Source organism: Delphinus delphis, chromosome 3, assembly GCF_949987515.2.
Source record: "Delphinus delphis chromosome 3, mDelDel1.2, whole genome shotgun sequence".
In the NCBI taxonomy this organism is placed as follows: Eukaryota; Metazoa; Chordata; class Mammalia; order Artiodactyla; family Delphinidae; genus Delphinus; species Delphinus delphis.
In genome coordinates this window covers 160,759,647-160,787,157 of record NC_082685.1, presented here as the reverse complement: position 1 = coordinate 160,787,157, position 27,511 = coordinate 160,759,647, and the positions used below count along the sequence as shown (strand labels likewise).

The 27,511-nt window shown below is 48.3% G+C and overlaps 1 protein-coding gene across 4 annotated transcripts in view; it reads left to right on the top strand.

Annotated features, from left to right (window-relative positions):
• TRIO (trio Rho guanine nucleotide exchange factor) overlaps positions 1-27,511 on the top strand; it is a 372,133-nt gene that overhangs the window by 290,512 nt on the left and 54,110 nt on the right. For all 4 annotated transcript variants that reach the window (XM_060009655.1, XM_060009656.1, XM_060009659.1 and 1 more), the window contains exon 34: positions 2,250-2,493. In XM_060009655.1, coding sequence (XP_059865638.1) covers positions 2,250-2,493 — 244 coding nt within the window. The remainder of the gene's footprint in view (positions 1-2,249; positions 2,494-27,511) is intronic.

The window sequence follows — 27,511 nt, the reverse complement described above, 5'->3', positions numbered from 1 at the left end:
AAAGCCTGCTGCTAGCTTCCTCTTACAAGCTGTGCGCCGGCCCTTGGCACCTGGGGCCTCACACACTGGGCATGGAAAGATCGCAGAAGAATGACATAAACCTGCTTTCTGGTGCGGAGGACACACACACACACACACACACACACACACACACACACACACCCCAAAAGCCTGGCTCGTGTCAGACTTGAGACGTAATTTGTTTAAGGACAGAGTGCTAAGGACGGTAGACACAGGAGCAGCTTCTCAGAGGGATTTGACGGGGGCTGAGACGAGAGCAGCTGGGGAGGCGAGGGCTCCAAGCAGAAGGGCTCACAGACACAGGGCATGCAGGACCCACCTCAGAAGGAGGACATGGCCGCTCTGGGCTGTGAAGCACGGGAGAAGCACGAAGCCTGCCCGGGGAGGCGGGCTGGGACCCAGTGACGGGAACGTTGCGTCTTATACTAGGGAATGTGTGCCTAAGGTTCTTGAACAGGAGGATGGCACGTGTGAGCATTTTAAGAAGGGAACTGTGGCCGCAGTGTGCAGGTGGTGTGGAAGGAAAGCCTGGATGGGGCAGGGCACTCAGGGGACCAGTGCAGAAATCCAGATGAAGTGATTGGTGTGGGCGTGCTGACGAAGGGAGAAGTCAGAAACACATTCTAGAATCCGACTGACCGTGTTGCAGGGCTGCAGAGGAGTGTGGTTGACTGTGATACCGTTACCCAAAAGGCAACGCTGGAAGAGAAACAGATGTGAGGGCGAGTAATGAGTCACGTCCCAGACTCACTGCTTCGAAGGGATGGGGAAGCAGCAGGCCCGGGTGCCTGCTCGGAAGTGCCCAGCACGGAGGCTACGGCCTGCAGCCTGAGCCTGGGGCTGCCCGGATTGGAGGGCCAGAGGGGGTGGGCCAAGGACGGGGAGCTGGTCACAAGGTTCTCCCCCAGAGGGGCGATAATGAGCATACCTGTGAGCTGTCCCCAAGGAGCGTTCGGTCTAAGGGAAGATGCACAGCAAGCGGTCGTGAGAAGGCCCTGCACCTGTTTTCCAGGCAGAGATCATGGAGTTGGTGCTCTTTACAGAGTTCCTGGGTGTGCTTCAAAGGGCCCAAGACTTAGAAGAGTTCGGACAGAAAATGGGAGTGAGCTGAGAGGAGGGAAGGAGGGAAAGGCCCTTCAGGCCAAAAGCCACGTGGCACATGAGGGGTCAGCCGGTGTCCACGCAAAAGCCACGTGGCACATGAGGGGTCAGCCGGTGTCCACGCAGCATGTGGAGGGACATGTTGAGGCCTGGGGCGGGGAGGGAGCCCGGGCGGAGCTGGGGTGGGGGGCAGCAGTGTGGGGCAGGGAAGCTTGCGCTAGGGAGTATCCTGGGGGCTGGCGAGGGCTCTCGAAGGGTTTTGGAGAGAGAAGGGCGTGCTCCGCCCGTGCTTCTGAATGCTGCGCTCCTTGTTCTGCGGCTCTCCTCCCAATCCGGGGGAGCACAGGCGCTGCCCCGGCCACACCGCTCTCGCCAGGCCGGAACCGACCTCCAACTTTATCACCGTATTTCGCAACAATCCCCCCAAAGGCCTACAAGCAGAGTTCTTACTAGTTTGCCCTAAGTTTAAAAATGAGTACAGTTGACCTTTAAACGGGCGCAGTGCCCTGGTCCACTCATATGTGCGTTGTTTTTCAATAAGTACATATATGTGCTGTAAATGTATTTTCCCTTCCTCATGATTTCCTTAATAATATTTTTTTCTAACATACTTTATTGTCAGAATACAGTGCATAAAACTTATGCCATACAAAATACGTGTTAGTCAACGGTTCATGTCATTGGTAAGGCTTCTGGTCAACGGTAGGCTACCAGTCGTTATGTTTGGGGGGGATTCGAAAGTTAGACGCAGATTTTTGACCGTGCAGGGGGGTTGGCGCCCCTAACCCCGACGTTGTTCAAGGGTCACCGGTATGTGGCACTCTTTGAGAAGGGACATATGTCTCAGGCACAAAAGTAGTTGGACACTCTCATGGAAAACCATCAGATTCTGACAGTGTAACACACAGAAAATCATTATTATACATTAGAATGTGAAAAAGTAAATGTTCGAGTGTTTCGAAAGGGACGTAAATTAAGGGACAGGGAAACGGGAGAGCCCTCATTCGGCTGGTGCCCGGTGCTCTGACCCAGCTGTGGAATGGGAGCCGAGCTCCCGGCCCAGGCGCCAGCCTTGCCTGCTGAGGGCCGGTGGCTTGGGCTCGCTGACCTGTCCCCTCCCTCCCCAGCTGTCCGGCGGCTGTGAGCTGACGGTGGTGATCCACGACTTCACGGCCTGTAACAGCACCGAGCTGACCATCCGCCGTGGCCAGACCGTGGAAGTCTTGGAGCGGCCCCATGACAAGCCTGACTGGTGTCTGGTGCGGACCACTGACCGGTCCCCCGCGGTGGAAGGCCTGGTCCCCTGCGGCTCCCTGTGCATCGCCCACTCCAGAAGTAGCATGGAAATGGAGGGCATCTTCAACCACAAAGGTAGGAGTTCGCGGGCGTGGATGGCAATGACGGTCCTACTGGAAATGACACCGGTGCTTCTGTCCCTGCTCCCTGCAGCCTCATAATAGGTACGATCCCTCTTGGTCACTCGTGCCCCAGTCCGTTATCCCTGTGTCTCCGGGCCTTCTTAATCCGTCTGGAGCTGAGATGGAATAAGGATTTCACCTGTCACTCAGAAATAATGAAGCATCGCCTCATTTCCCAAGGCCGCGTAATAAGATAGCCGGTTAGCAAAGGACAAGGGGGCTGTTGTTGGGGGCCAGTGCCATCCATAAATGGAGGAGACAGAGAAGACGCTGTTCTCCTCCAGGTGGTGTTGGAAACAGGTAGGGGAGGTGGGACCAGACTCAGCATCTTCCTAATCGAGTTTTCACATTGTGGATTCTTTATTTTGTTAGTGTTCAGTGCTGGACAGGCAAGCATGCAGTTCTGAGAGTTTGTCTCTATAGCTTGATAAAGTGTCCTGGGGCATCCCAGACTCCCCAGGTTCCCTGCCTGGAGAGGGAACGCAGCTGGACCCCCCGGTGGGGAGGCTGGCCAAGTCAGGCAGGGCTCAGTGTCAGGGGTCTGCAGCTGTGACAAGAGAGGTGGCTTTTGGAAAAAATGCTTTTCACCTGAAGTAACAGGGTGTTTGAACAAAACGGCGTTTGGCACTGGGGACTCCTTTAGAGGCAGGCAACTGTAGCAAGGCCGCTTTTCCACGTGTGTCTGGATGGGTCAGTAACGAGCTCCCCACGGGAGTATGAGAGTCTGTTTATCCCAAATGTCCAACATGGTTGCTGCTGGACTGATGTGGCTTGAAACGGGACCTGTCTGAATCGAGCTGGTCTGCAGGTGCAAAATACACACTGGATTGCAAGACTTACCATGAAAAAAGAATGTGTAATTATTTTATAGTCATTGCAAACTGGTACTATAACATACTTTATAGGGTGGGTTAAATAAAATGTATGATTAAAATTAATTTCACCTGTTTCTTTTTACCACTTAAATGATGGCTACTAGAAAAATTTAAATTACATACGCAGCTTGCACTGTGCCTGTTGGATGGTGCTGGTTTAATCTCTCATCTTACTGAGGAGCTAATTTGAGCCTTTAAGACCTTTTCAGAAACACTGAGCTATAGCTTCTAGAAAAATGCAGAATGGGTAGAGTTTATATGCTTCAAACCGCATTAGGTCAGTCTTCGTTTTTCTGCCATGCTGGCAGATGGCCGGTTCTTCCAGATCTGGGGGTCAGCGGTTGGTTTACCCTTCCTGAAAGAACTCCACTATACTCTGCATATTCCAGTTCTTTTAATTTTGGAACATTCCAGTTGCTCCCTCCGTTGGTCAGCTGTGCCCTCTTTTTTTTATTTATTTTTATTTATTTTTTTTTTTTTTGCGGTACGCGGGCCTCTCACAGTTGTGGCCTCTCCCGTTGCAGAGCACAGGCTCAGGACGCGCAGGCTCAGCGGCCATGGCTCACGGGCCCAGCCGCTCCGCGGCATGTGGGATCCTCCCGGACCTGGGCACAAACCCGTGTCCCCTGCATCGGCAGACGGAGTCTCAACCACTGCGCCACCAGGGAAGCCCCTGTGCCCTCTTTACATGCGTCCTGCAGACCATCCTCTGGCTGCTGAGGGGTTAGTCATGGCGCTGAGCTAAGTGAAGCTGCACAGGAAATAGCCGGTGACTCGCCCCCTCGGGAATTACAGGCCCGACCGTGTTCCGGATCCCTCGGGGCCTAAATGTGACTGTATCGTCACCTCAGTAAGCAGCTGGAAGAATTAGGCTGTGGTGTCTCCAGGGATCCAAAGAGAAAGGCAGGGAATTTCCCAATTTTGCCCCGAAGCTGAGCATCTGCTTGCAATTACGGGGAAGCTGCCCCTGAGTGCCAGCAGCCTTGGACCTGCCCGGCTGTGGTGCCGAGTTCTGAGTTCAGATAGCGGCTGGTGCTGGGCTACCCGTTGGCCCATCGCCTGGGTGTTCCCAGAGTTGCATAATGTAGTTAAGTCCTTGAGTCTGAGTTGAAAAGGAAGTACAACGTTTTTTTCAAGTTCGTCTATTATATGCAGAGGAGCCCCGGTGAACTTAAGCTACAAATAACGTTGGTTCTGAAAGATTTCTTTTCACATGTGCCTTTCCTGTGGTGTGTTCTCTACTTCCTGGTGTTCGCAATTGCAGGCTAGCCCAGCAGAAAGAACCGTGTATTTATCACACTTGCCTTTGTCCTGAAAACTTCCTACAGAGGTTGGGTTTGTGCTTGTCTTCTGGCTTGACTCCCATTCACAGCTTCTTCTCTCTGAGGTTCTGTGACTTTCCGGCACCTGAGACGTCACTCCTCACAAACCCTCTGTGTACTGAGAAGGTGTCTCTTCGCTGAGTAGAACCTGTTGTGAACTAACAGTCGGTTCATAGATTGGGGCTCGGAGCCTTAGGCACTGTTTTCCTCCTTTTCCGAGTTTTTGTTTTTCCTGTAGTGCAGGGAAGCTCTTGAGGTGGCCTGTTCCTGGCAGTGTTGGGACTTGGGTGGCAGATGGGGGAGGGAGGATCCTCCTTGGGCTCTTGGACAAGCGTCTGCCAGAGCCTCCTGTGCGCGGTCAAGTCCAGGGGATCGGGCAGTGACCCGCGGCTCCGTCTAGGAGAAGAGTCTTCATCGGGTAGTCGGGGCAGCAAGGGGCGAGGGTCCAGAACGAGCCCCAGGGACTGCGGGAAAGAGGCCGCCGCCCTCTGGGGAGCAGGGGGTCCCCAGGGCATCTGCTCGGCGCCACAGCCCCCCTCCTGGCTCTCGTGTGCAGAGGACCGCGGGCGGTTCACGTACCACCGCACGCTGGGCCGGCGGGGCTGCTGCTTAACCGGCCTCTGCTGACGCGGCGGCTCATTCGGAGCCCTTTCCGTCTGAGAGCCGGGCTGGGCCGCAGGGCCACTGCAGGGAGGGGTCCAGTGCGGCCCCTCCTCTAGAGAACTGGGCACCCCGCGCCCTCCAGGCCTCCTTCGCAGGGTCGCGCGCGCGGGCCGTCTGGCCTTTCACACGCTGCAGAGCTCCGGAGCGCCGGGGGGGGGGGGGGGCGGGGGGGTGTCGTGATGTCTCGTCCCTGGTCACTCGCTGTTGATCTGGTTCCTTAAATGTCTGTGATTCTTGCTGCTCTGACCTTCCAGGTGGAGGAACAAGCACATTGGCTAATCTCTAGTCCCACAGTTTTCTCAGCCTTAGTGCCTCAGTTTGTTCACAACTCCCCAATCCAAGCACCTTAAGTTTCCAGGTGAAAAACATGCCTGTTGAGATTAAATGTCTGTGTGTTTGGTTGTGTGTGATATTTAAGAATCGCAATGTGGCTGTGAGGATCAATACTCAGGTCAGCCCAGAGGGGCCCATTACGCACTGGGACCAGCGCCCGGGTCGCAGGCGCTCTGAGGCGTGGCTGCAGTTGGACGTCTGCTGGACGGCACGAGGACTTAGGATTTATGAGCCCCGGGCTCCTTGGATCATGCCCAGTTTCCCTGGGTGATGTCGGGGGAGGATAGAACATCACTGATTTAAACGAACAAGAAGTATAATTGTACAATTTGTTCTTCAGGAAGATATTTTTGGGTCTGAGGCTAGACTCCAGTGTGGACATGATTCAGGGGAAAGGTCAGTACGGGAGGGTAGCCGTGGAGCGGCGTCCGTCGACGGGCAGCCTTGGTGTCTGGCATCTTGCTCTCATCTTGCCCTGGCCGCCCTTCTCCCCTCTCACAGCCTCTCAGTCACAGGCGGCAGGCAGGCAGGCAGGCAGCAGCCACAGTCAGCAGAACGGGGCCTCTGCAAGTCCCTGTGCCCCTCCAGCGCGTGTGTGTGGTTCACACCACCTCCCACCGCAAAGGTTCTCCTGGTCTGGGGCCCAGTGAGTCCGCCGAGCAGCCGGATTGAGAAGCAGTGGCCCCCAAACCCCCGCGTGTGGCCATTGCTAGGCTGCTGATACAGGGTCACGGAATTATCTTTAGTCTCTCAGAAAATCCAAGGGATTTTTCTGTCCTACTGTCTCAGCGTGGACAGCTGTCACTGTTCTCTGTTTATTTACTTTAGTGTTGCTCCCAGAAAGTGAACAGGAATATCAGAAATATTTATATTCCCGACGAGGCCCGTTCACCACATCCCCTTTTTGGTGCTACCCTAGACTGAGTAGGTCAGCTGTTCTCTTTCGTCACAGCCAGAACTACCATACGTGATAGTGTTTGAGAGCTTAGCTCCATGGTTCGGGGGTCACCCAGCAAGCATCCCTGGAGCAGTGCAGGGACCCTGGATGGGCAACAGTGCCCAGAGTTGGCGGTGAGAGGGTGGGAGATACTCAGTAAAAGTAGGATTGTCCCGGGTCAGTAACCGGGCAGAGTCGCATCCCGAGCTTCCTGCAGGACGCATGCCTGAAGCGCGTCGTGGCGGCCTTTGAACTGTATTCGCTTTTTTTAAGGGTAAAACAGTGATCTGTCATCAGTCTTGAGGAGGTCCTTCCACCGTCCTCACACCCGGATTATTGCATCTGAAAGACTGCCCATGTGACTGTCATGGTGCCACTTGTCAGTTGAGGTCTTCCACTGCCTGGCCTGGCCCAGTTGGAGTTGCGCTTTTAGCCACCACTGAATTGGTTTTTGCTAAAATTCAGCTTTAAGAGAAGACATTTTGGGGGTGAGAGTGACGTTTTATGGTGGAGCCTTTAGAAGAGGTGATGTGTTGAACTCGCAAGATCTGTGCTTTGTGTCAGGAGGACCCGAGTTCTGATTCCATCTCTGTCTTCGGTGACGTTGCAACCCGGGGCCTGAGGTGGGTGGCAACGGGTGGTCCCTGAGGTCCTCCCCAGCTCTGACGTTCTCAGGTTCTGTTTCTCATGAGGCCTTTCTGAATGAAGGCCAATTCCAAACCTCCCCTTTTTCCTTATGCTGACCCCTAATGAGGTGGCCAGGTCGTGTTTTTGCTAGTTTGTTGATATAGTTAGGAGAAAATACCCACTTAGGAACCTTAGCCTTAACCTCTCTTGAAGTTGTTTATAAAGTTTTTCTCTCTGGGATAGTGTATAGGTCAGTACTTGCATTTCACTTTGAAGAAGCTAAAAACATGATTTTTTTTTCCCTCTGAATTCTTCATTAGAAAAACAGAGGAACAAAAACATGAGAAATAAAATTTGTTGCTTGCTAACCACTTGGGCCTCTACGCCCTGGGGCTTTGACTCCGCACACCACACTTACTGAAAAACGACGTTCCGGAAATAATCCCCTGTGGTTTCCGGTTTACCACATCACCTACGGAAAAGTGGGTGCTATCAAAATCAGGTCAAAGAGAAGACCCAGGAGTTATCTTTCATAAATGCAGTGATATGTGATATCAGTGAAATGGGACGTTTTCTTTAATCCAAATGAAAACTAGGAAAGTGAGATTTTTCGTGAGAAACTACCTGAAATGTAGGTTTTTCTCTGGCTTCCACCTTGGGCTGCCTCCTTGTCTCTCAAAACTCTCTGCCAGGGTTTTCCTATCCATCTTTCTCTCTGCCTGAATATTTGACTCTCCAATATTCAGTCACTAGACTGTCCTCCCAAGTTTTTGTGACTGGTTTCTTTCACTTAACATAACGTCTTCAAGGTTCATCCGTGTTGTAGCCTGTGTCAGAATGTCCTTCCATTTTAAGGTTGACTCTTACTCCACGGTATGGACAGACGCCAGTTTGCTGTCCATTCACCTGTCGATGGACACTGGGGTCTGCTGTCAGTAGCTGCTCTCCTCCAGTCTCTGCTTCCCGTGCATTGGGGAGGACACCCAGACGTGGAATTGCTGGGTCGTGATAGTGTTGTTTTTAATTTTTGAGCATGCCTACCACATTTTGGTACCTTTATCTAAAGGGTATATTTCAAGCATATTCTCCTTTCCATCGCCACCGTTGCCTCCTTGCCACTAAGTCTCCCAGCCTCACTTCTCCTCCTCTTCTTGCAGCTAAAACACAAATCCGGTCATACTGTGCTCCTGCTTAAATTCCTTCAGTGTCTTGCTGTTGGTCACAGAATAAAATCCAGTTTCCTAACATGTGCCACAAGGCGTTGCCCCTCATGCTCGTGTGCACAGGAACACACACGATGAGTGCACACATCCCCTCTTTCTCCCCCTGGTGTGGTCGTAAAGCAACGGGGAGCGGGGGTTTTTCCTACCTGACACTCCTGTCCCTTCTCACCAAATAAAAAATCCTACAGGAAAATATGAATGGATACAGTGAGTCTGGCGGGGGGATGAGGGTGCAGTTAACAAGTATTTCAACACAAAGGCTAACATCAGGGTAACCTGAGAAAGGCCCCATGAGATGATGAACTCCAGGGACCACTAAAGACACACAAGGAACCTCGTAGGAACTCACTGAAAGAACTTTAAAACGTTTTAGTAGGAGCCATGGGTGCAGTGATAGTGCTGAACTTACAAATGTGATGGAGGAGGTACAAGTAACGCAGGCTTTAAGCAGCAGGGTTGACGAGGGGCAGAGAGCCTCCGCCCACAGCCGTCATGGAGAGAAGGGACCCTGAACAGTGGGCACGAGGGCTTTAAATGGAGGCCTGGGGACCGGGACTTCCCTGGTGGTCCAGTGGGTAAGACTCCGCACTCCCAACACGGGGCCCGGGTTCGATCCCTGGTCGGGGAACTAGATCCCGCATGCATGCTGCAACTAAGAGTCCACATGCCGCAACTAAGGAAAGTCCGTGGGACACAACTAAAGACCCCAAGTGCCGCGACTGAGACCCAGCACAGCCAAAAAAGAAAAATCGAGGCCTGTAACTTGGGGGGAAAGGAGCCTCAGCAGTGTTCACAGGCAAATAAGTGAGTACGGTTCATCGTAATCCGCTTTGTCCAGTTCTGTTCTGTGTTTTTTACTTTAAAGATACACACCTTACATAGATGAATCCATGGGGCCACTGCTCAAAGTTGTGAAAAATGGACATACCATTTATACCACATGCAATTTCTTAGAATGAATGAATGGATGAAGTGTCCCGGTCCCAGACCTGGAGGTTATAAACTCCACATCTGATTCTCAGGGTAACCACTGGCACGGCCACTAGGTGAGGATAAAATTAGGGCACCCAAGTTGCAGTGCGTCTGAGCCCCTGTTGCCCCCCCTCCAGCGCTGTTCTCCTCACCTAGCCTCTTCAGCCTCCCTGGCCACGTCGGGGCCCTGTGAGGTCGTGGCTCTGCCTGCTTGCTGGGTGGCGCCCACCACTGCCTGCCCCGCAGCTCCTGTGCCCCTCGGTCCCGTGCCGTACAGGTGAGACCAGGTGACAGGACTTAGCAGAGGTTTGCAGATAGTGGAGAAGTAGGACTCCGATGGCCACTGGTGCGTCATCCCGCAGGAATCCCAGGCCCTGGCCTCACCACCTGCGTCCCCAGCCTGTGCCCGCCATCTGGTTTTGGCTGACCCCCAGCTCAGGGGCACTTTAAAGCGGTTTCCCTGTTTGGAATACAAGCAGTTACTAAGATTCCTCACCCCCTTCCAGACCACCTTCCCAGTTCCTGGGACAGCATCCGCTCCATGCAGCCCAGCTGGCAGTGGGACGCCCCATCCTGGGAGAGGAAGCCTGGCCTCTGTGCACGGGCCAAGGCCTCATCCTGTGCTCTCTCCCCAGCCCCCCTGCCACCCAGAAAAGCAGCATCTCTGCAGATGCTCAGGTGCTTCTCTACCTTCGAAAGAAATCTGTGCAACCAAAAATGGAGCTCCCGGTTCCAGGCCTCTTGCATTTCTTCAAGGATATTGGGGAAAACTTGGTTTAAATTTGTTCAACCCAAATATATCATCTTTCCCAAGTCATGAAACCCTCCTCCCCAAGGATGAATCTAAGTCTCCTACCACTGATGAATGCTTATGACTTTTTAAATGACGTGTATGTTTTTGGAAAACGTAAGGCGTTAAAAAGGCTTTAACAATGTTAAAATTTTTAGTTGACTGTTTTGTGATTCTGCTGTATTCAGACATTTGCTTAGTGCCAGATTGTCCCCGTTAATCAGAAAACACATCCACCCCAGACACACCAATGCATAGACGTTCGAACCTGTATCTGCCCACACGTTCTTTAAGAATATATATAATGGAAGATCTGTATATATATATTTTTTAATTAGCTTGGAAAAGAGCACTTTTTCGTCTGTTTGAACAGCTGCTTATGTAAATCCCTGTGGGAAGAAAAACCGAGGAACAGACAGTTGCACCAAGAACAAAGACTTAGTCTCTCCCCTGAGCCCTGTGGATCCGGGGCTCGGGGATCAGCCCGAGGCCTGTGATTAAGGAGCGCTTTCCATGCAGCATGTAATTACGGAGCCTCACAAGTGGGCCGTGACTCTCTTGAGTGCTTCATTTTGGAGGTATTTTCCTGCGCCAACTTTACGTGAAAGTGTTCATTAAAACAGGAAAAAACCATGAGCAGGTATTAACGCCATCCATATTAGCTGATCACAAAAAATTATATATATAGCAAAGCCATAAACAATGAATGCGAACACCATCTTCCCACAGCCGGTCATGACACAGTGTTCAGGGAAAGGTATGTAATCAGGGGAGAGGTGATCCCCAGGGAGAATTGAAACGTGTCTTGTTCGGGGTGACTTGGGGCCGGGCGGGGTGTCTGCTTCCTGCCTCTCTGTGGACTCGACGGTTTTCACTGCCTCCTTTCTGACACGTACGCATACCAGACTTTGCGATTTGTTAGACAAACTGGGGTTTCTCTTTTAAATTTACTCTGATTAGCGCCTGCAGAAGCTGTGAAGAATTACAGGGAGATGACGTGCTTGGTAAGAGGTTGTTCAGTAGCACAGTGCGCTGGTTTTCTTACGTATTTTGAAAATGAATAAATGCTGTACCTGGAGGGGATGTTCGCGTATGTTTCAGTCAGAGTCAGTCGGCACTTCTTTCCTGATAGTATTTACTAGATCGTGGTTCTGAGGACACCTGATAAAACTGCACCTAAGCGCCCATGGGCAGGTGTGGGCCAGAAAAACTGAAGTGTGTTTGGCTTTGGCTTCTACGTTCCTTTCTCTGTTCTGAGAAATGGGAGATGATTTTGTGATTATTTTGTGTGCCTAGAGCTTACTTTCCCATCAGCAGTCCGAATTTTGAAAGATTTGACTGTAGATCCTCATAGCTGAGCTGCACACGGCAAGGAGAAGGGAAAACACCTTCAGAGATCCTGGCTGATTCTGAAGCAGCGCGCCCGGAAAGCTTTAGAATCATGTGTCCCTGGTCAAATCTGATGGAAGCTGGGGTACCTAGTCCCAGAAGAACGAACATCGGTACACAACTTTTACATACGATTTCAGCGACGCCACATTCGTAACTTCTTTTCTAAAGAAGGGAAGAAATAACAAATTTTAAAACTTATTTTTAGATGTTTTGCGTGGTTCAAAAATAAAACTGAAAAGGTATAAACTGAGAAGTCTGGTTCCCACAGTCCCACTGGCCACGTATAGATCACCATTTTTATTCATTCCCACCTTCTACATCTGGCACTGTGTTAGGCACAGATAAGCATGTATTCATTCCTCCTTCCGTTTTCCTACATAAAAGGTAGCGTATTTTGCCCCGGCTTTGTCACTCAGCCATACCTTTTAGGAATGACTTTAGTACGTGGAGAGGTGCATGCCTCTTCCTTTCTCACGGACAGGAGAGCTTCCCTTGTGCACGTGGCTTAGGTTAGTACCTAGTACAAGGCTGAGCACCCCAGGTCGCTTCTGGTCTGCTGCTGTTATAAAGAGGGTCACAGAGGATCACTGTGTGTATGTGTCTTTTCCTTCATATGCAAGCTTGTCTATACAACGGAATTCTACAAGTGGGATTGGTGGATTGAAGGGTCAGTGCATTCATGGAAAACAGACTTTTGAAGAAGAGTCACCTGCATCATAAATTAATCACATCAGAAAAAAAATCACAGTAAACATGCTATTTAATGACATTTGCTTTTACATATTTTTTATTCTTGATCAGAGTCGTGATGTTTGCACCGTACCGAACCCCTTGAGCTCTCTAATTTCATCTTACCCACCTAGGAAAACAGAAAGAAACTATCCCCTTGGAGTGAGGGTACTCTTTAAAATCATTCATGTAACTGACATCAGAAGTTTCCGTGTGACTCCTGTGAGATGCGATTTTGGTGGACATTTTCCCACAGAGCTCTGCACAGGAGCGTGCAATATTAATGCAGATAATGTTTCACCAGTGTCTGCATTTGACTGCAGACTCAGTCAAAGAGGTGCAAATTAGGGGCTTGACACTAAATGTAGAGTGGTCGTAGTTTCCAAGGAATGGGTAACTTCCCGTAGTGTGTGTCTAAAAATAGCTTTTTGTGGCGCTTCTGTTTTGCTTTCCACCTGAGCCAGGCTGCCTCTGAATCCAGGCCGCCCGTCACCTGTGAGAAACACATTCCGGAGACAGTGCTGTCCGTGCTTGTCACAGGCTTTGAAGTCTCCATATAATCTCTATACTTTATGAAGGCTTCACTTTCCAATCAACGAACATTTCACAGTGAATTTTGAAACATGCTGTTTTTAAAACCATCCCCAGTGTAACTTTTTTCTTTCTTTACTGACACGCTGAAAAGATTTTGGAGGGAAGAGAAGAGTGCGGGAGGCTGGGGGTCAGTCAGACGGTTCGAGAGGTTGACCTTTGAACTCTGACCCCCAACCCAGCTCTGTCTAGAAGAAGGGTCCTGCCCCCTTCCTGGTGCTCTCTGGACAGAGTGGGGCTGCCCTGGAATCTTCTGACATGCTTCAGTGCTTGGGGCTTCGAGGCGCGTGGTAGCGTGGTCTGACCAGCGGTGGCTGGGATGCTTGGACATCTTGGTTGTTCCACGTGGCCAGCTATTCAAGGGGGTCGTCATTTTCCCAAAAGTCTTCTGACCAAGCTCAGGACAGGGGACCCAGCGTGTTTGTTGTCTGAGGGCCCTCTCAGACATTCGAGAAGACAGTAAATAGGCTCACTCACCTTGGCTGCGTTGCAAGGCAGCTCTGGGATTCCGTATTCTTTTCCCTGTGTATTCAGTTGCATCCTTTTCCTCCCCCATCCCTTCTCCTGGGTCTGTAGAACTTTGAATTTACTAGAAGGAAAGAATCTTAAGTTCTGTTCTTAGAGAGAGATTAGCTTCCGTCTCAAAATTAATGGGACCATTTCAGTTCCAGATTATGGAGCACATTGTTATCAGACGGGGGCAGAGGCTGCGTTAGTCATCCCGGGGTGTCATAACAAAAACCACAGAGTGCACGGCTTAAACAGCAGACGTTTACTTTTTCATAGTCCTGGATGCTCGAGATGCTCCAAGATGAAGGTGTGGGCAAGGTTGGTTTCTTCTGAGGCCTCTCTCGTTGGCTTGCAGACGGCCACCTTCTGGCTTGTCCTCACATGATCCTCCCTGTGTGTATACCCCCGGTGTCTCTCTGGGTGTCTGGATTTCCTGTCCTTGTAAGGACACCAGTCATATTAGATTAAGACCCACCCTTACAGCTTCATTTTAACCTGGTCACCTTTTTAAAGACCCTATCTCCAAATTTGGTTACATTCTGAGGTACTGGGGGATAGGACTTGAACTTAGGAATTTGGGGGGGTCGTAATCAGCCTACAGCAGAGGGGCTGTTGGAGCCTCAGAAGAGTAACAGTAATAACAGGTAAGATATGTTGAGGGCTTGCCCTGTGCCAGGCACTGTGCTGCTTTTCTATACATTTAATCCTCAAGATACCCCGATGGCAGTGTATACTATTATCATCCCTGTGTTATGATAGGGAAATGGAGGCACAGAGAAATTAACTTGACCAAGCTTAGTAGGTGATGGAAAATGGAGTTTGAAAAGCAGCGGTCAGCCTTCAGGGCTCAAGTTCTTAACCCCTGTGTGTCCTGCTCTCCATACAAGCTGGAAGGAGCCTCTGGTCCCGTAGGGAAGCTGGAGCCTCTAGAGACAGACTCAGTTGCCCAAGGCCAGGCGGTATTGGTGGAAGAGCTGATTCCGGAAGCCGGTCTCCCAGGCCCACCGCTCTCGAGGCCATTTGCCTTCCGTGGGCTGTGGGCATTCCCAAAACTACCCCACTACCACCCCCAGCAGTCAGTTTTCTCTGAGAAGGATCCATTTTCAACCTTCTGGTTTCACTTACGATACGATAATTCTAATTGCTTTCCACCACCCAAAGAAGCCACCTGGATGGAAATCTGTTCTTTTTCCTTCTCTTTAGGTCCCTCCCCTCCTCTCCCTCCTCTGTGAGTCAAGCACAGAACTTGACCCTCAGGGGGCTTGTTGTGAGTCAGTGAATGGAAGAACCAGTAGCAAGAGGGAAAATGAATTTTTTTTTTTTTTATCAATTTGCATCCAGGAGTAAAATTTTCCTGCTCCCTCCCTGCCTAAAAAAATAGAAGTCTGCCGCTTGGCCTTCCTTGGAAGAGCTGGAGAGATAAGTAAGCTTCTTGTCGGGGCTTCCCATTCACCCTGACCCCTCCCTGGGTTCTCCTGTGGCCTGTGTCCTCGCTCTCTGATGCTTCACAGAACTGGGACATGAAAGGCGCGTATTGGCTGCCAGGAGTTGGCGACATTGCTCTAATTTTTCGAACACTATTGTTTTTGTTAGTTTTTTAGGGAACGTTCTTGTGGGGTTACCATCTCATATTGCCATTCTGCAAATAATCCACACGCTGATGCAAACAGAGAAGGTCACGTAGTGAGTTAAAGTGGGAAAGAGGAGGCCTTGAATGTTGGTTTTGTTCAAGTAAGAGAAAAACTCCCACCGTTTGTGAAAAGATAGTTAAGTAAAGCAGTGAAAAGGAGCCTATCGAGTTTTTGGCACCCAGATGAAGAGTTTGAATGCCTCAATAAAGGTGCTTTTGTGGATTGGCAACTGCGCTAGAAAGCGGCAGGAAATAATGTGCTGAATGGGGCCCTCAGATGCAGGATTCAGTCGTCCTGTCCCCTCCCTCCAGAGCGGGAGGTGTTATCTGCGGGGTAAGAAACCGGACACAACGTCCTCTGAACAGGAGTATCTTTGTGCGTGGAACCTGAGAAACTCGATCCCGGCTGTGCAGCTGTGCAGAGGCCAGCGCTGTGGACTCGCTGGACAGAAAGGAAGTGCCGGGAAGGGAGGAAACCAGGGCCGGGAGGCAGGATGGGAAGCAGCCGCATGAAGCAGTGGGATGCTCTGATGCTCCAGCTGCAGCGCTGCCTGCTTCTACTAATAGTTGAGGTTTCAGGACTGGATAGAGGATAAGACTACTGAAAACTTACCGGAATTGTCGATAGTGTTTCAGGTCTCAGGAAAACACTACTAATTTTTAGAGGAAATGATAAATAACATTCCTCATAGTTGTGTTATTTGAGTTTCCATCTCAAAGTGTAGCTCCTCTTGTGTTACGGATCCCACCTTTGGCTTTGAAGATTTCGAGGACCTTTTCATCCTACATTAACTGCCTAATTATTAATGTTTGTTCCCTCTTCAAAAAGCGCTATAATCTTAATAGAAGGACTTTAGGTCCTTTGGTTCATCTGAATTTTAGTTTTACAAATAGCTTTAAGTATATTTTTAGTTCTGATTTAATAAAGCACCATTTATTATATGGACCTATTTTACTGGTGTGAGTTTTGGAATTTTTTTTTTTTGAGATGACCTTTGACAAAAAATGACCCTGTCTCATTTTTTTCTGAACAATAACAGGCACTTGAAATTTGAAGTTCTCATTTTAAATATTTGAGGATTAATTATCACAAGAGAAGCTTACCTGAAAAGTGATTTGGGTGGTGGGGGCATTGATTTTGACCAAAAGAATTTCTTGTCAACCAATTTAAATAAAAATACCTTTATTTTTATGAGATTGGCTATTATAATTTTACTCACAGTTATGCGAAGGATGATTTTATATTTCTTCAGTAGATTTTTTTCAATAAATCAAAGATCCCTTTGTTCACAGGTGATCAATTTGCCTAACAGGGTTTTTTTTTTAATAAATTTATTTATTATTTTTATTCATTTATTTTTGGCTGCGCTGGGTCTTCCTTGTGGTGCGCGGGCTTCTTCTTGCGGTGGCTTCTCTTGTTGAGGAGCACGGGCTGTAGGTGTGCGGGCTTCAGTAGTTGCGGCACATGGGCTTCAGTAGTTGCGGCACGTGGGCTTCAGTAGTTGTGGCTCGCGGGCTCTACAGTGCAGTCTCGGTAGTCGTGGCCCACGGGCTTAGTTGCTCCGCGGCATGTGGGATCTTCCCCGACCAGGGCTCAAACCCGTGTCCCCTTCATTGGCAGACGGATTCTTAACCACTGCGCCACCAGGGAAGGCCCCCTAATAGGGGTTTTTTCCCCCACAGAAGTTCTCAGACTTCGCCTATTTCTCTGGTAACTTTTTTCACACTCTCAATTTCTTTAGCTGTTTACCTATCTATAACAACATTCAATTTTTTATTTTTAAAAACTTTTCATTTTGAGATTTTTTTTTCCCCTTAATTTTTATTTATTTATTTATTTTTTGGCTGCGGCCCATCTTAGTTGCGGCACACGGGGTCTTCGTAGAGACATGCAGGATGTTTCATTGTGGTGCATGGGCTTCTTTCCAGTGGTGGCATGCGGGTTTTCTCTCTCTATTTGTGATGCGCAGGCTCCAGGGCGCATGGGCTCTGTAGTGTGCAGCGTGCGGGCTCTCTAGTTGAGGCGCGCAAGCTCAGTAATTGTGGCCAGTGGGCTTAGTTGCCCCGCGGCCTGTGGGATCTTAGTTCCCCCACCAGGGATCAAACCCGCATCCCCTGCATTGGAAGGCAGATTCTGAACCACTGGACCACCAGGAAAGTCCTGAGATCATTTTAGACTTGGGGAAAAGCTGCGGAACTAGTATTGAGAATTCCTGGACCCCTTTACCTGGCTCCCCTGATGTGACGTGTCGCATGACCCTGGTTCAGTGACCAAAACTAGGAATCCAGCCTAGTTAACTGGGCCACAGACCTGATTTTGGATTTTGCTTTCATGAGTCTTTTTGGCTCAGGATCCAGGACCCATGTCGTGTTTAGTTTTCTCCAGTCTGTGGTAGTTCCTCCACCTTCTTTGATTTTTCATGAACTTGACACTTTTGAGGTATTAGTCATCCCTTATTTTGTAAGATGTCCCCCAGGTAGGGTTTATCTGATGTTTTCTCATGAGTAAATGGAGCTTATGCATTTTTGGCAAGAACACCACAAAAATGATGCTGTGCCCCACTCGCTGCATCATACTGAGGGTGCAGGGGGACCCAGACGTGTCTCCTTGCTGGTGGTGGTGACCTCGGTCGCCTGGATAAAGTGATATCTGCATATTTCTCCCTATGAGGCCACAGTTTTTCTCTTTGTAGTTAACAAATACCTTGTGGGAGATGTTTTGAAACCGAGAATATTCTGTTTCTCCTCTTGCCTTTACCCACTCGTTTCCATCCATCTGTGGGTCTTGCCTACAACAATAATTACTGTGGAGCTTGCCTACTGGTGATTTTCTGTTTTCCTCATTCCTGTTAAAATTATTCATTAGAATTCTGTCAGGAAGAGTGCTTCCCCGCCTCATTTATTTATTCAGTTATTTATATTGGTACAGAGTCATGGATATTTATTTTATTGTATGAGTCATTATCCAATACTGTCATTACTTATTTTGTTGCTCAAATTATTCCAGCTTCGGCTGTTAGGAGCTCCTTCAGGTTGGTTTCTGTGTACTCTGGACACATCGCATCATTTTTGGAGCGCTTCCTTGCTTTCTGGCAGTGCACGGTGCTCCTGGCTCATCTTGTGTTTTCCTTGCTGCAGTGCTGGAGCAACTGTTTCTTTTAGGTCTTCTCAGCAGACATGTATGTGCACCTACCCATGTGTGCACACATGTCTATAGCCATGTTCCATCTCCCTCTCTCTCTCTCTCTCTCTCTCCATATATGTATGTGTGTGTGTAGACATAAAGAAACATGACTTTCACATCACGCTGAAACCTCTGACCTCTGTCGAACAACACAGCATTCATTCTGCCTCTCCTCCGCCTTTCCTTACTTGGAACCATTTTCTCTGACAGTGAGAGACCTGCATCTCATTATCCAAAATATGTTTACTTATTTCTTCAATCCTAGTCCAGAAGCCCATTTTTTTTCCTCTTTGGAAATTAAATATTTTCTTTACCTAAAATGACTTGGCTTTGAAAGACTCAGCTCTACCTTTTCTCACTGCCAACCCATGACAGGAACTTACGATTCGTGTTGTCTTTGGTTTTACCGTATACAATCAAAATACTGTTTTTCAAAGTCGCTTAGCAAGCTCTTTTCTTCCCCACCCTCTGCAGTGTGGTTGTGTTTTTCCCTGGCAATACAACTAGGTTCGTTTGCTGCTGTGTTCACCTTGCATTTGGAGGACACACCCCAATCCTCATTGATCTTAATTACTTCTTTGGGAGTGTGTGAAACATAACCACGGTTCCAAGAGTCAACGTCCCCGGTTTTCTGACATACAGATACGTCTTATTTTTTCTTCCCGGCACCCCTTGCTGTTGAGCCTTACAGAGAATCACTGGGTTAATGCGTTGAAAAGCTCTGTCTTCGGCAGCACATCTTCTATTTCCTTTGTGACGCTTTTCATTATATGCCTAGCCATCAAATGAAAGCAGCAAAAATACCAAAAAAAACAGAATTTCTTGTTTTCCTTCACAGAGTCCACTTTTTAATTTCCACATTGCGTATCTCCTCTTTTGCCACATGCCTAGAATGTTCTTTCTTAGCCCACCCCATTTAGTCAGTTTTCATGTCTGTCAAGCTCACCTCCATCCGTCCTCCGCTGAGCTCACTGTTGCGTGCCACTCCCGGGTCTCCCACTGTTGTCGTGGTTTCCCGACCACCCTTCCCACCTGCTAGCTCACACTCGCACTGCAGATAGACTCATTCTGTGCTGGAACCTCAGCCTCCCTCCACCCATCCTGGAGCTTCCCAGTCGCTTCCTTTCTGGTCACGGCACATTATCGCCTCTTTTACAGCCAGTCACCTGAATTCCCCAGCCTCTGTTCCCACCAGCTGCTCCCTCCCGCCCTCAGGGCCACGGTTCCCACAGGCTTTGCCCCCCCAGGTCAGCTGAGGTCACCCATGGGTCTTTCTCACCTGAACTTGGTTCAGACTCTTCGAGTCCCGGTCATACCACCAAGGTAGAAACACGCCTTAGAGGCAGAACTTATTTCCAGGAAGCATTTGCCAATTGTTTGGACTTTTCTTCCTTTTTCTCAATCCTCTCCCATCCCTTTCACTTATTCACATCAGCACTTGTGTTGGTTCCATGTTTGTCTGTCCAGCGGTTAGATTATCACCACTTCCAGGTGAGGGCCATGTGGTACCATTAGTTGACATCATTTATCTTTACTACTTTTTTCAAAATTACATAGTAAACACTCTGCAGTGTCACACTTCCATGAATAGAAGGAAGGGGGAGATGGAAAAAGCTTCCTTCCTTCCTTCCTTCCTTCCTTCCTTCCTTCCTTCCTTCCTTTACTCCTGCTGTGCTACATTTCTCTGACAGATGTGAACTTGAAATTTGAAGAGAGCAGTCACTGAGGAAATTTCTCATATATCTTAGCCAAAATTATTTTATTCATTTTTAGGCATCATTCCCTGCCTCTTGAGTAGAGAACATATAATTACACATAAAGTAATTAATTCCCCTGACAGCTCTTTTTTTGTTGTTTTTTAATTAATGGCCCTCGCTTGGCAGTCTGTATTTTTGGAAAGGGACAAAGTAAAATATTTAATAAAGGTTGTAGCCAATGAAACCCTAGAATGTCAGTTAACTTGATTTCCTTTAGGACATAATTTTTACTGCTTTTTTTGCCAAGAAGAGAGAGGGTTATTTATTCGGTAATAAAGTTTTCTTTTCTTGCATAAAAAGTGCTCTGTGCAGAATTCCGCCTCTTGCTTGGTCCTGGCATAAGTATGCCATCTGGATCTATCACGGGACCATTTATAAGGAAAAACAAACTTATGCTTTGTTTCTGGTCTTTTAAGAAGAATATGAGGCCTAATGTGGGCCTATAAATGACAGACCCCACTTTGCAGCAGTTTGTTCTAGGGAGGTATTACAGTGCCGGGGACAGCTTTCTTTGGGCGCCCTGGATTTATTCTCTTCTTTTCCTTTTTTAAATAGTTCTTAATTGTCCTAAAATGAGAAGGAAACTATTCAATAATCCCCCCTTGGAAAATGTTTAGGTAACTGAGGGCCAGATTACAGTTTTAGATATGTAAAGAGTATTCCAGGTGGCTGCCTCACAGCAGGAGCTGGGCCATGAAAGTAGAGGTTGGGGAGCACTGAGTGCTTCTCCAGTTAATGAGAAGCAGGAGAGGGAGTGCGTCCACTTAGCATAGAAGTTGAAAAGTCAGACTTGGTGATTGTTAAACAATGGATATCCCCCTAAGAAGCCCTTGTGCTGTGTGAGACGGGGAGAAAACACATGTAAACTTTCATAGAGAGAGTGAGCATTTCTGTAGGCTAAATACCCAGTTTCTGAAAAGGACAAAAATAAGCTTTTAAGATGCTTTAGTAAAAATGCCTTTACAGATCACAAGTAAGGATATTTATTTTCACTCGTACGGCTGCCTCTTGTAAGGAAGGATGAAGATATGTTTTCAATAAGCGAGGAGCGGCATTGCAGTTCAGTGATGTAACCAGTTGGCTATAGACCGAATTACGTTTCTTTTTGATATCAAGTCACATCAGGAGGCACTGTGTTTGTTGTGTGTCTCAGAGAAGCCCTCCATCCAAAGGCACACAAAGCCCGAGTCAGAGAGCCCAGCGGGGGGGGGGGCAGCTGGCACTTGACATCTCCCTGAGTCAGGAAGTCGCAGCTCTGGCTCGAGTAGGAGAGGAGAAACATCTGGCTCCCAGCGCGCCTGCAGAATTTCCTTGAGCTCCAATTAGAGTGACTGTGGTAGAAAGCAATCCAGGGGCGGCGTCTGGCTCTTCCCACATGTGAAGCCCACTGCGAGGCAGTGCTGGGCCGCCAGGCAGAGGGAGCGGTCCCTCACGCCTGCGTCTGAGTGCCCGGGGCACTGGCGCCTGGTTCGCTGCCCCCAGGGTCGCTCTGGCTGCCTGGAGGCATAGGGAGGGTCAGAGTGCTGAGCCTTTAGGCTCGGGTCAGCCCGGCCGCACCATGCCAAACGGAATTAAGCCGGTTGATCCGCTGGACTCGCTTTCGGCCGTCAGCACAGCCTACCGCAGTGGCGGGCAGCCCGGCACCTGCAAGTACTGGATCCTGGACCTAGGTACACACCTCCCTGCAGCCCCAGCTGCTCTCCCCGGGCTGTGTTCTTCCAGGCAGCTGCCGCAGTGGTGGTGGTGGGCTTGAAAACAGAAAGGGTCTGTGCTTGACCACCGGGATGCGTTATCTGTGCACCGTCTTGTAAGAGGGACTGCATGGGGAGGTTTTGCGGGGGACCTCTAGCAAGGGGATGAGAAACGGGAACTGGGCTCTGTGCAGTGATGTGTTGATTGATTGCTTTGTTGTAAGTTATTCTTAATATCTGGGGATTGCTTTGATTATCCCTTTTTTCTTGTAAATGGCATAAAACAGTCTAAAGTAATCTATGCTACAAATTGCTTTCTTGTGGTCATATGTCTGTTTCAGGTTTAATTTTGTTTAGGGTTTTTCAGGCTGTTCAGGTGTCCTGCATGTATATTTAGATTCTCTGTTCCCTTCTCTTAAGAACTGCAGCCATATAATAAGTTAATATAAAGTTATGTGCGGGGAGCGGGTCTTCCAATAACCACCAGTCTATTTCAGGGGAGTGTGTGGGCCAGGCTGCGGTTTCTACACAGAACTGGAGTCAAGACAACGAAACATGATTCCTGCAAAGGTCATTTGAGAAGTAGATAAATTCCACTTTGAGGAAAAGGCAATAGGATACAGAAGAGTGAAGCTAGGGAAGAAGTTAGGTCTGTGGGTCGCAGAGAACCCCTGCCCTGCAACGCTCCAGAGGAGGCTAACTTTCCAGCCATAGCCTTTGACATCTGTCCAGACTGTACAGCCATGGAAAGGAATTTCTCACAGGCTGTGTCCTGCATACCAGCCGGGATGGCTTCTACCAGAATGTTGGTGCTGGCCTGGTGTGCGTTTAATGTTTGCCTCCACTCTCCCACCCGCTGTTATTCACATGTGCACTTAGAAGTGGACAGCAAGCAGGAGAGAGCCCAGGGGACCTGGCGAGACCTTTGGGGCACTTCAGTGTACTGTGAGCTCAGTGGACAAGGTGGAGGTGGAGGGACCCACCAAAGAAGGGGGGAATCTGAGGAAGAGGGAGGCGCAGAAATGTGCTTTGAGCATCTGAAGGCGACATGGCACTGCTTACATGTTTGTGCATGAAATGCCGGAGGAAAACAACCAAATCTCTGATTAACGGGCCCCAAAGGAGCCCCAAAGGAGGTGTTGGCTATGTGAATATTGACTTTGTTGGTGTGAACGTGGGTTTTGATAATACTCCTCGTATTTTTTTGTTCACAAAGCTGTCAAAGCATTTTTAAGTCACTGACCATAACTTTTGTCATATTTATGTTAATTAAATTGTTCAAGAATGGCCCCCCTTTCTGGAGGGGTCCAAGCTGAGCAGGTCCATTGGTGATACTGTGCACTGGGAATCTGCACTGGGGGTGGAAGTAGATCATCTGTGAGATCTCTTTATTGAAAATAATAACGTCTGTGCAGTGAAAAGAACAACCGATAATGTCTAAAGTCAGATTTAAAGTCTCAGTCACCCAGTAACTCTGGGACTCGAGTGAATGACCTTCTCTCTCTCTGAACTTCACTTCTTTGTGTGCAAAATGGGAAAAGCAATAGAGCACCCCTCTCAGTGGATCATAAACATCCCCAAAGTGTAGACCAAAATATTTTAATAAACAATTTTGCTAAGATTTTAAGAAGACATGGCATTCTTCTTACAGGGGGGATTTTGAATCCTAGCAGCATTTTAGGGCCTTAGGAATTCTTCCGAAGAGACGTTATTAAACTAACTTTTTACATACAGGAGGATCGTCATGCTGTTGTAGTCTGGGTTTCGCCTGGATATATTTTTGTCCTGGTAATTCTCAGACTATAATGGAAACTCCAGGTGATGTTATCCGAGCTGTCACACAAAATTTTTAAGCTAACACAAATTTGGAAAGAAATAGATGTCCACTGGAATTTTCATGGGGGAAAAAAAAAATTAATCTCTTCACAGTAAAGACTAGAAGAGGAAAGCAAAACTCTACTTTGATTTTTTTTTTTTTCCGTAGAGAAATATGACTGTCCATCTCTTTCTAAACCTTCATAGTAATTCCTAGGCAATTTCCTGAATGCCATGTTATATCAGAGTGATATTTTAATGCATTCTGATTCCACTCATTCAGTTGATTATGGAGACATATATATGCATCAGATTGGGAAATGAAAAATGATGATTCTGAGTAATATGCAAGAAATGAATCCCAAAGTAGCTTTAAAATACCCAGCAAATCGTAGAGAGTGATTGCAAAGCCTTTTTTATACCCACCAGCAATCTGGGAGTTCATTTATTGGAGTACGTTGGGAAAAGGCAGTTTTTCTGCTTTCTGACATATGCAGTGGGGCATTCTTGTCCAAATATGAATTCGTCTCGCTTGGAATTTTATTTGCAGATGTTGCCATTTCCAGTCACTCACACAGCCATGAGCCCTGAGACTTTTACTGCCAAGCTGTTGTTAGGAAAAGGACTTAAGAGAAGGTGAGGTCAAGGAGAACGATAAATTATCTTTTAAGAGGGTTCCAGTGGGAGAGCCCATTTATCCTGATAAGATAGTGGGACTGTTGAGTTGGTTCTCATTCTGAAATAAGCGTTCCCGTTTATAGGACACATGGAATCTATTCCAGTGCTGGAAAAACATACAGTGGTGATCCTCCTTAATGTTAAACAGACCCCTGTACACGGGGAGCTGTGTGCCTCAGCATTCTTCTAGAACTCTCTTCAAGTTGTCTTTGTTCTTTTTCGACGAGGAGTGTGGATTCTCACCAATGCAGTTTTTGTTTTTGTAAATTAAAGGACAGACCTTTCAAAGGCTAAATATAGGGATGTGAAACTTGTTCTAGAAGTATGCAGGTGGTTAGCAGCAGTGCCCACTTCACGTCAAGGAACCAGTGCACAGGCCATCAGTCTCCTGTGAGTGAGCGAAGCCACAGAAGCACTCGGCACAATACTGTCTTGTTGCCACGATGAAGACTGACTGTTGCATGCAAGTACTGTGCAAACTAAATTCTATCCTAAATCTTTTTTGCTCTTTAAGTTTTTTTGTTTGTTTGTTTGTTTTTTGGCGGTACGCGGGCCTCTCACTGCTGTGGCCTCTCCCGTTGCGGAGCACAGGCTCCAGACGCGCAGGCTCAGTGGCCATGGCTCACGGGCCCAGCCGCTCCGCGGCATGTGGGATCTTCCCGGACCGGGGCACGAACCCGCGTCCCCTGCATTGGCAGGCGGACTCTCAACCACTGCGCCACCAGGGAAGCCCCTTAAGTATTTTTAAATGAATCCGAGTTTAAGGCATGGTAACGATGGGAGTAGTGTGTGACTGTGCATAGCAGACCACCAGTGCTCCTGTCTGGGCAGCCCCCCTGCCAGAGTGAGCCAGGTCCTTGCTAATCTTGCTCAACTGCAGTCTCCTCGCCTGGAAAATGTTTTTAAAAAGGAAGCTTGCTGCTATGGTTATTATGCTCTTCAAAAACTACAGTAAAGGTTATTTTTTTTATTTTCGGCAAACCACAATTATAAAATAATTTTAATTAGTTTTCTCACTTTTCACTAATCAAAGATGTATTTGTCCCTCTGAGCTTATGATGACAAGTTTGGCGGTGTGTGGGGGGGGCCGGGGGGGAGGAAGTGTTACGTGCCGAACTTGTATACATGCATATTTCCAGCCAAAATGCAAAGAAATGTTAAGTTATTGGGCCTTATTTAAGGGGAATATACAAATTTTGAAATAGTAAAGCTTTTTGAAGTTCACGTGGAAAATAGGCTGAAAAGTTCCCTCCCAGTGCCCTGAAGGTCCCAGGTTAGGAGCCTCCAGGCCAGGCGACCTTGCCTTGTTCTGGAATTTGACCTTGCCTTGTTCTGGAAGCCTTTCCTCTCTCTCCTCAGCTGTCAGCCCCCTTCGGTGTGTGCTCTTTATATCCCTTCAGCTAGGCTTCGTGGCGTTTTATGCTGAAGAATTTCCTGCAGGTGCTCCAGCTGGCCTCAGGGTGGCGAGTCTGCCTGGGACCGGGTAATGCACTGGGAGTTCACCCTCCGAGGCTCCCGCTTCCCCTGCCTGCCCCTGAGGATGGGCAGGAGAGGCTGGGCTGAGGGGCCACAGCCCAGATGTTCCTCATGAGTTTTGACAGTTCTCACATAAAACCACACAAACGTGAACAAAGTGTACCAGCCCAACACAGAGTTGGTGTTTCTCTGAAACTGTATGACAAGGGTTTAAAGAAAAAAAAAAAAGGAAAATTCACAGACATATGGAGCAGCAGAGGGGAGGAGAGAACACCCATAGGCAACCAGTGACAATGTTCAGACAAATTTTTAGGCTTTTTATATGAAAAAATGATGTCTCTTTTATTTATACTTTTAAAATTTGACTGGAAGACATCATCTCTCAATGCTTTCCACCGTCCATTTTCTCAAATGCACGGTTAAAGAAAGTGTCTATTGTCACATCTTGTTAATAGTAGTAACAGTTCACACTGTCATGAAAATGGCCCTTTTGCAAAAAGACTAGAGTTTTTCTTCCTTCTAAGGATGGAGCCACTGAGAAACATCTGAGACAAAGGACATCTCCTCCAGGCAACCCCCCTTCCTCTTTTAGCTCTTAAATAAGCTGATGGATTATTTTAAGAAATGGCCCAATGGCCAGAAACACATGTGAAGTTGACGAAGAGTCTTCAGTAACAAGAAGGGACTGTGCTCGTTATGACGTAGAACTGGAAATGGAAGGTTTTTCCCTTTGTCTCTCTCGGGCACACAGCGCTTACCCAGCCCTGCTAGACCCTGCCCGGTGCGGAGGCTGTTTGGTTGTTTCCTCCTATTGCTTCCCTCCCCCCCCCCGCCCCCACCCCGCCCCGGTCCTCAGCAGTGGCGTTCTATCACACGGGGCACTAATTAAAGCCAAGGACAGAATTTGTACCGTTAATTGGTGTTCAGAGCAGAGGCGTTCTTTTCATTCCCTTTGTCTCTGAGGCAGCTTTGTTCCTTCCTGGAATGACTCCAGGCCTCCCTTCCTTCCTTCCCACTGTAGTTACTCAGCTGCTTGAATAACACCGAGGTGGGGAAGATGCTAACAGGACAACCTCTGCATGAGGAGTGCGGGGGATGCTAGAAGGCCGCCCTGGCCTTGCACACTCCTCCTGAGACACATCATAGGTGGAGATATCACCTCCGGTGTTGGAGACGTGAAGAACTCTAGGAACAGTTGCCCTGATCCTCTTTTCATTTTGTGTTTTGGCTTTTGTTGTTGTTGTGTTAGTATGTGATATCCTGGAGAGGGAGTGGGCAGTCCTCAAGAAAGTATGAGATAATAATTTGAAAAATAAAATTCAGCGCCCTTCAGTTCTTACAGGGGAGTGAGGGGGCAAGATGTCATAAAATCAGGCGAGATAAGGTTAAGTGGATTGTGGATGTAGGGTGCACACATGCAGTTGCGCAAAAAGCCACAATTGTGTGGTTAACATTTTAATCCTGTTTTTCAAGTGCTTAGTTTTAGTTAGAGTAGCATTTTGCTTTCGGTAAAGGTGTTACTAAAATACAATTGTAAAAGGAATTCCTAATTGGTTAGGGCTTTTTGGTTCTCTGATTTTGAACCAAACAACCACGGACCCTAGGATATAATGTACTAGATACTTGCTTTGTGGTTTTGGGGGGTGGGGGGATGGAATCGTCCAGTTCCTCATTCTCCACAGCTGTAACTCTTTCTAAACTAATATTCCGTCCCTTGAGACCGAAACTTCAGCTAACCTACTGGGTGGATGACGTGAAGAGTGATAGTGCTTGGCA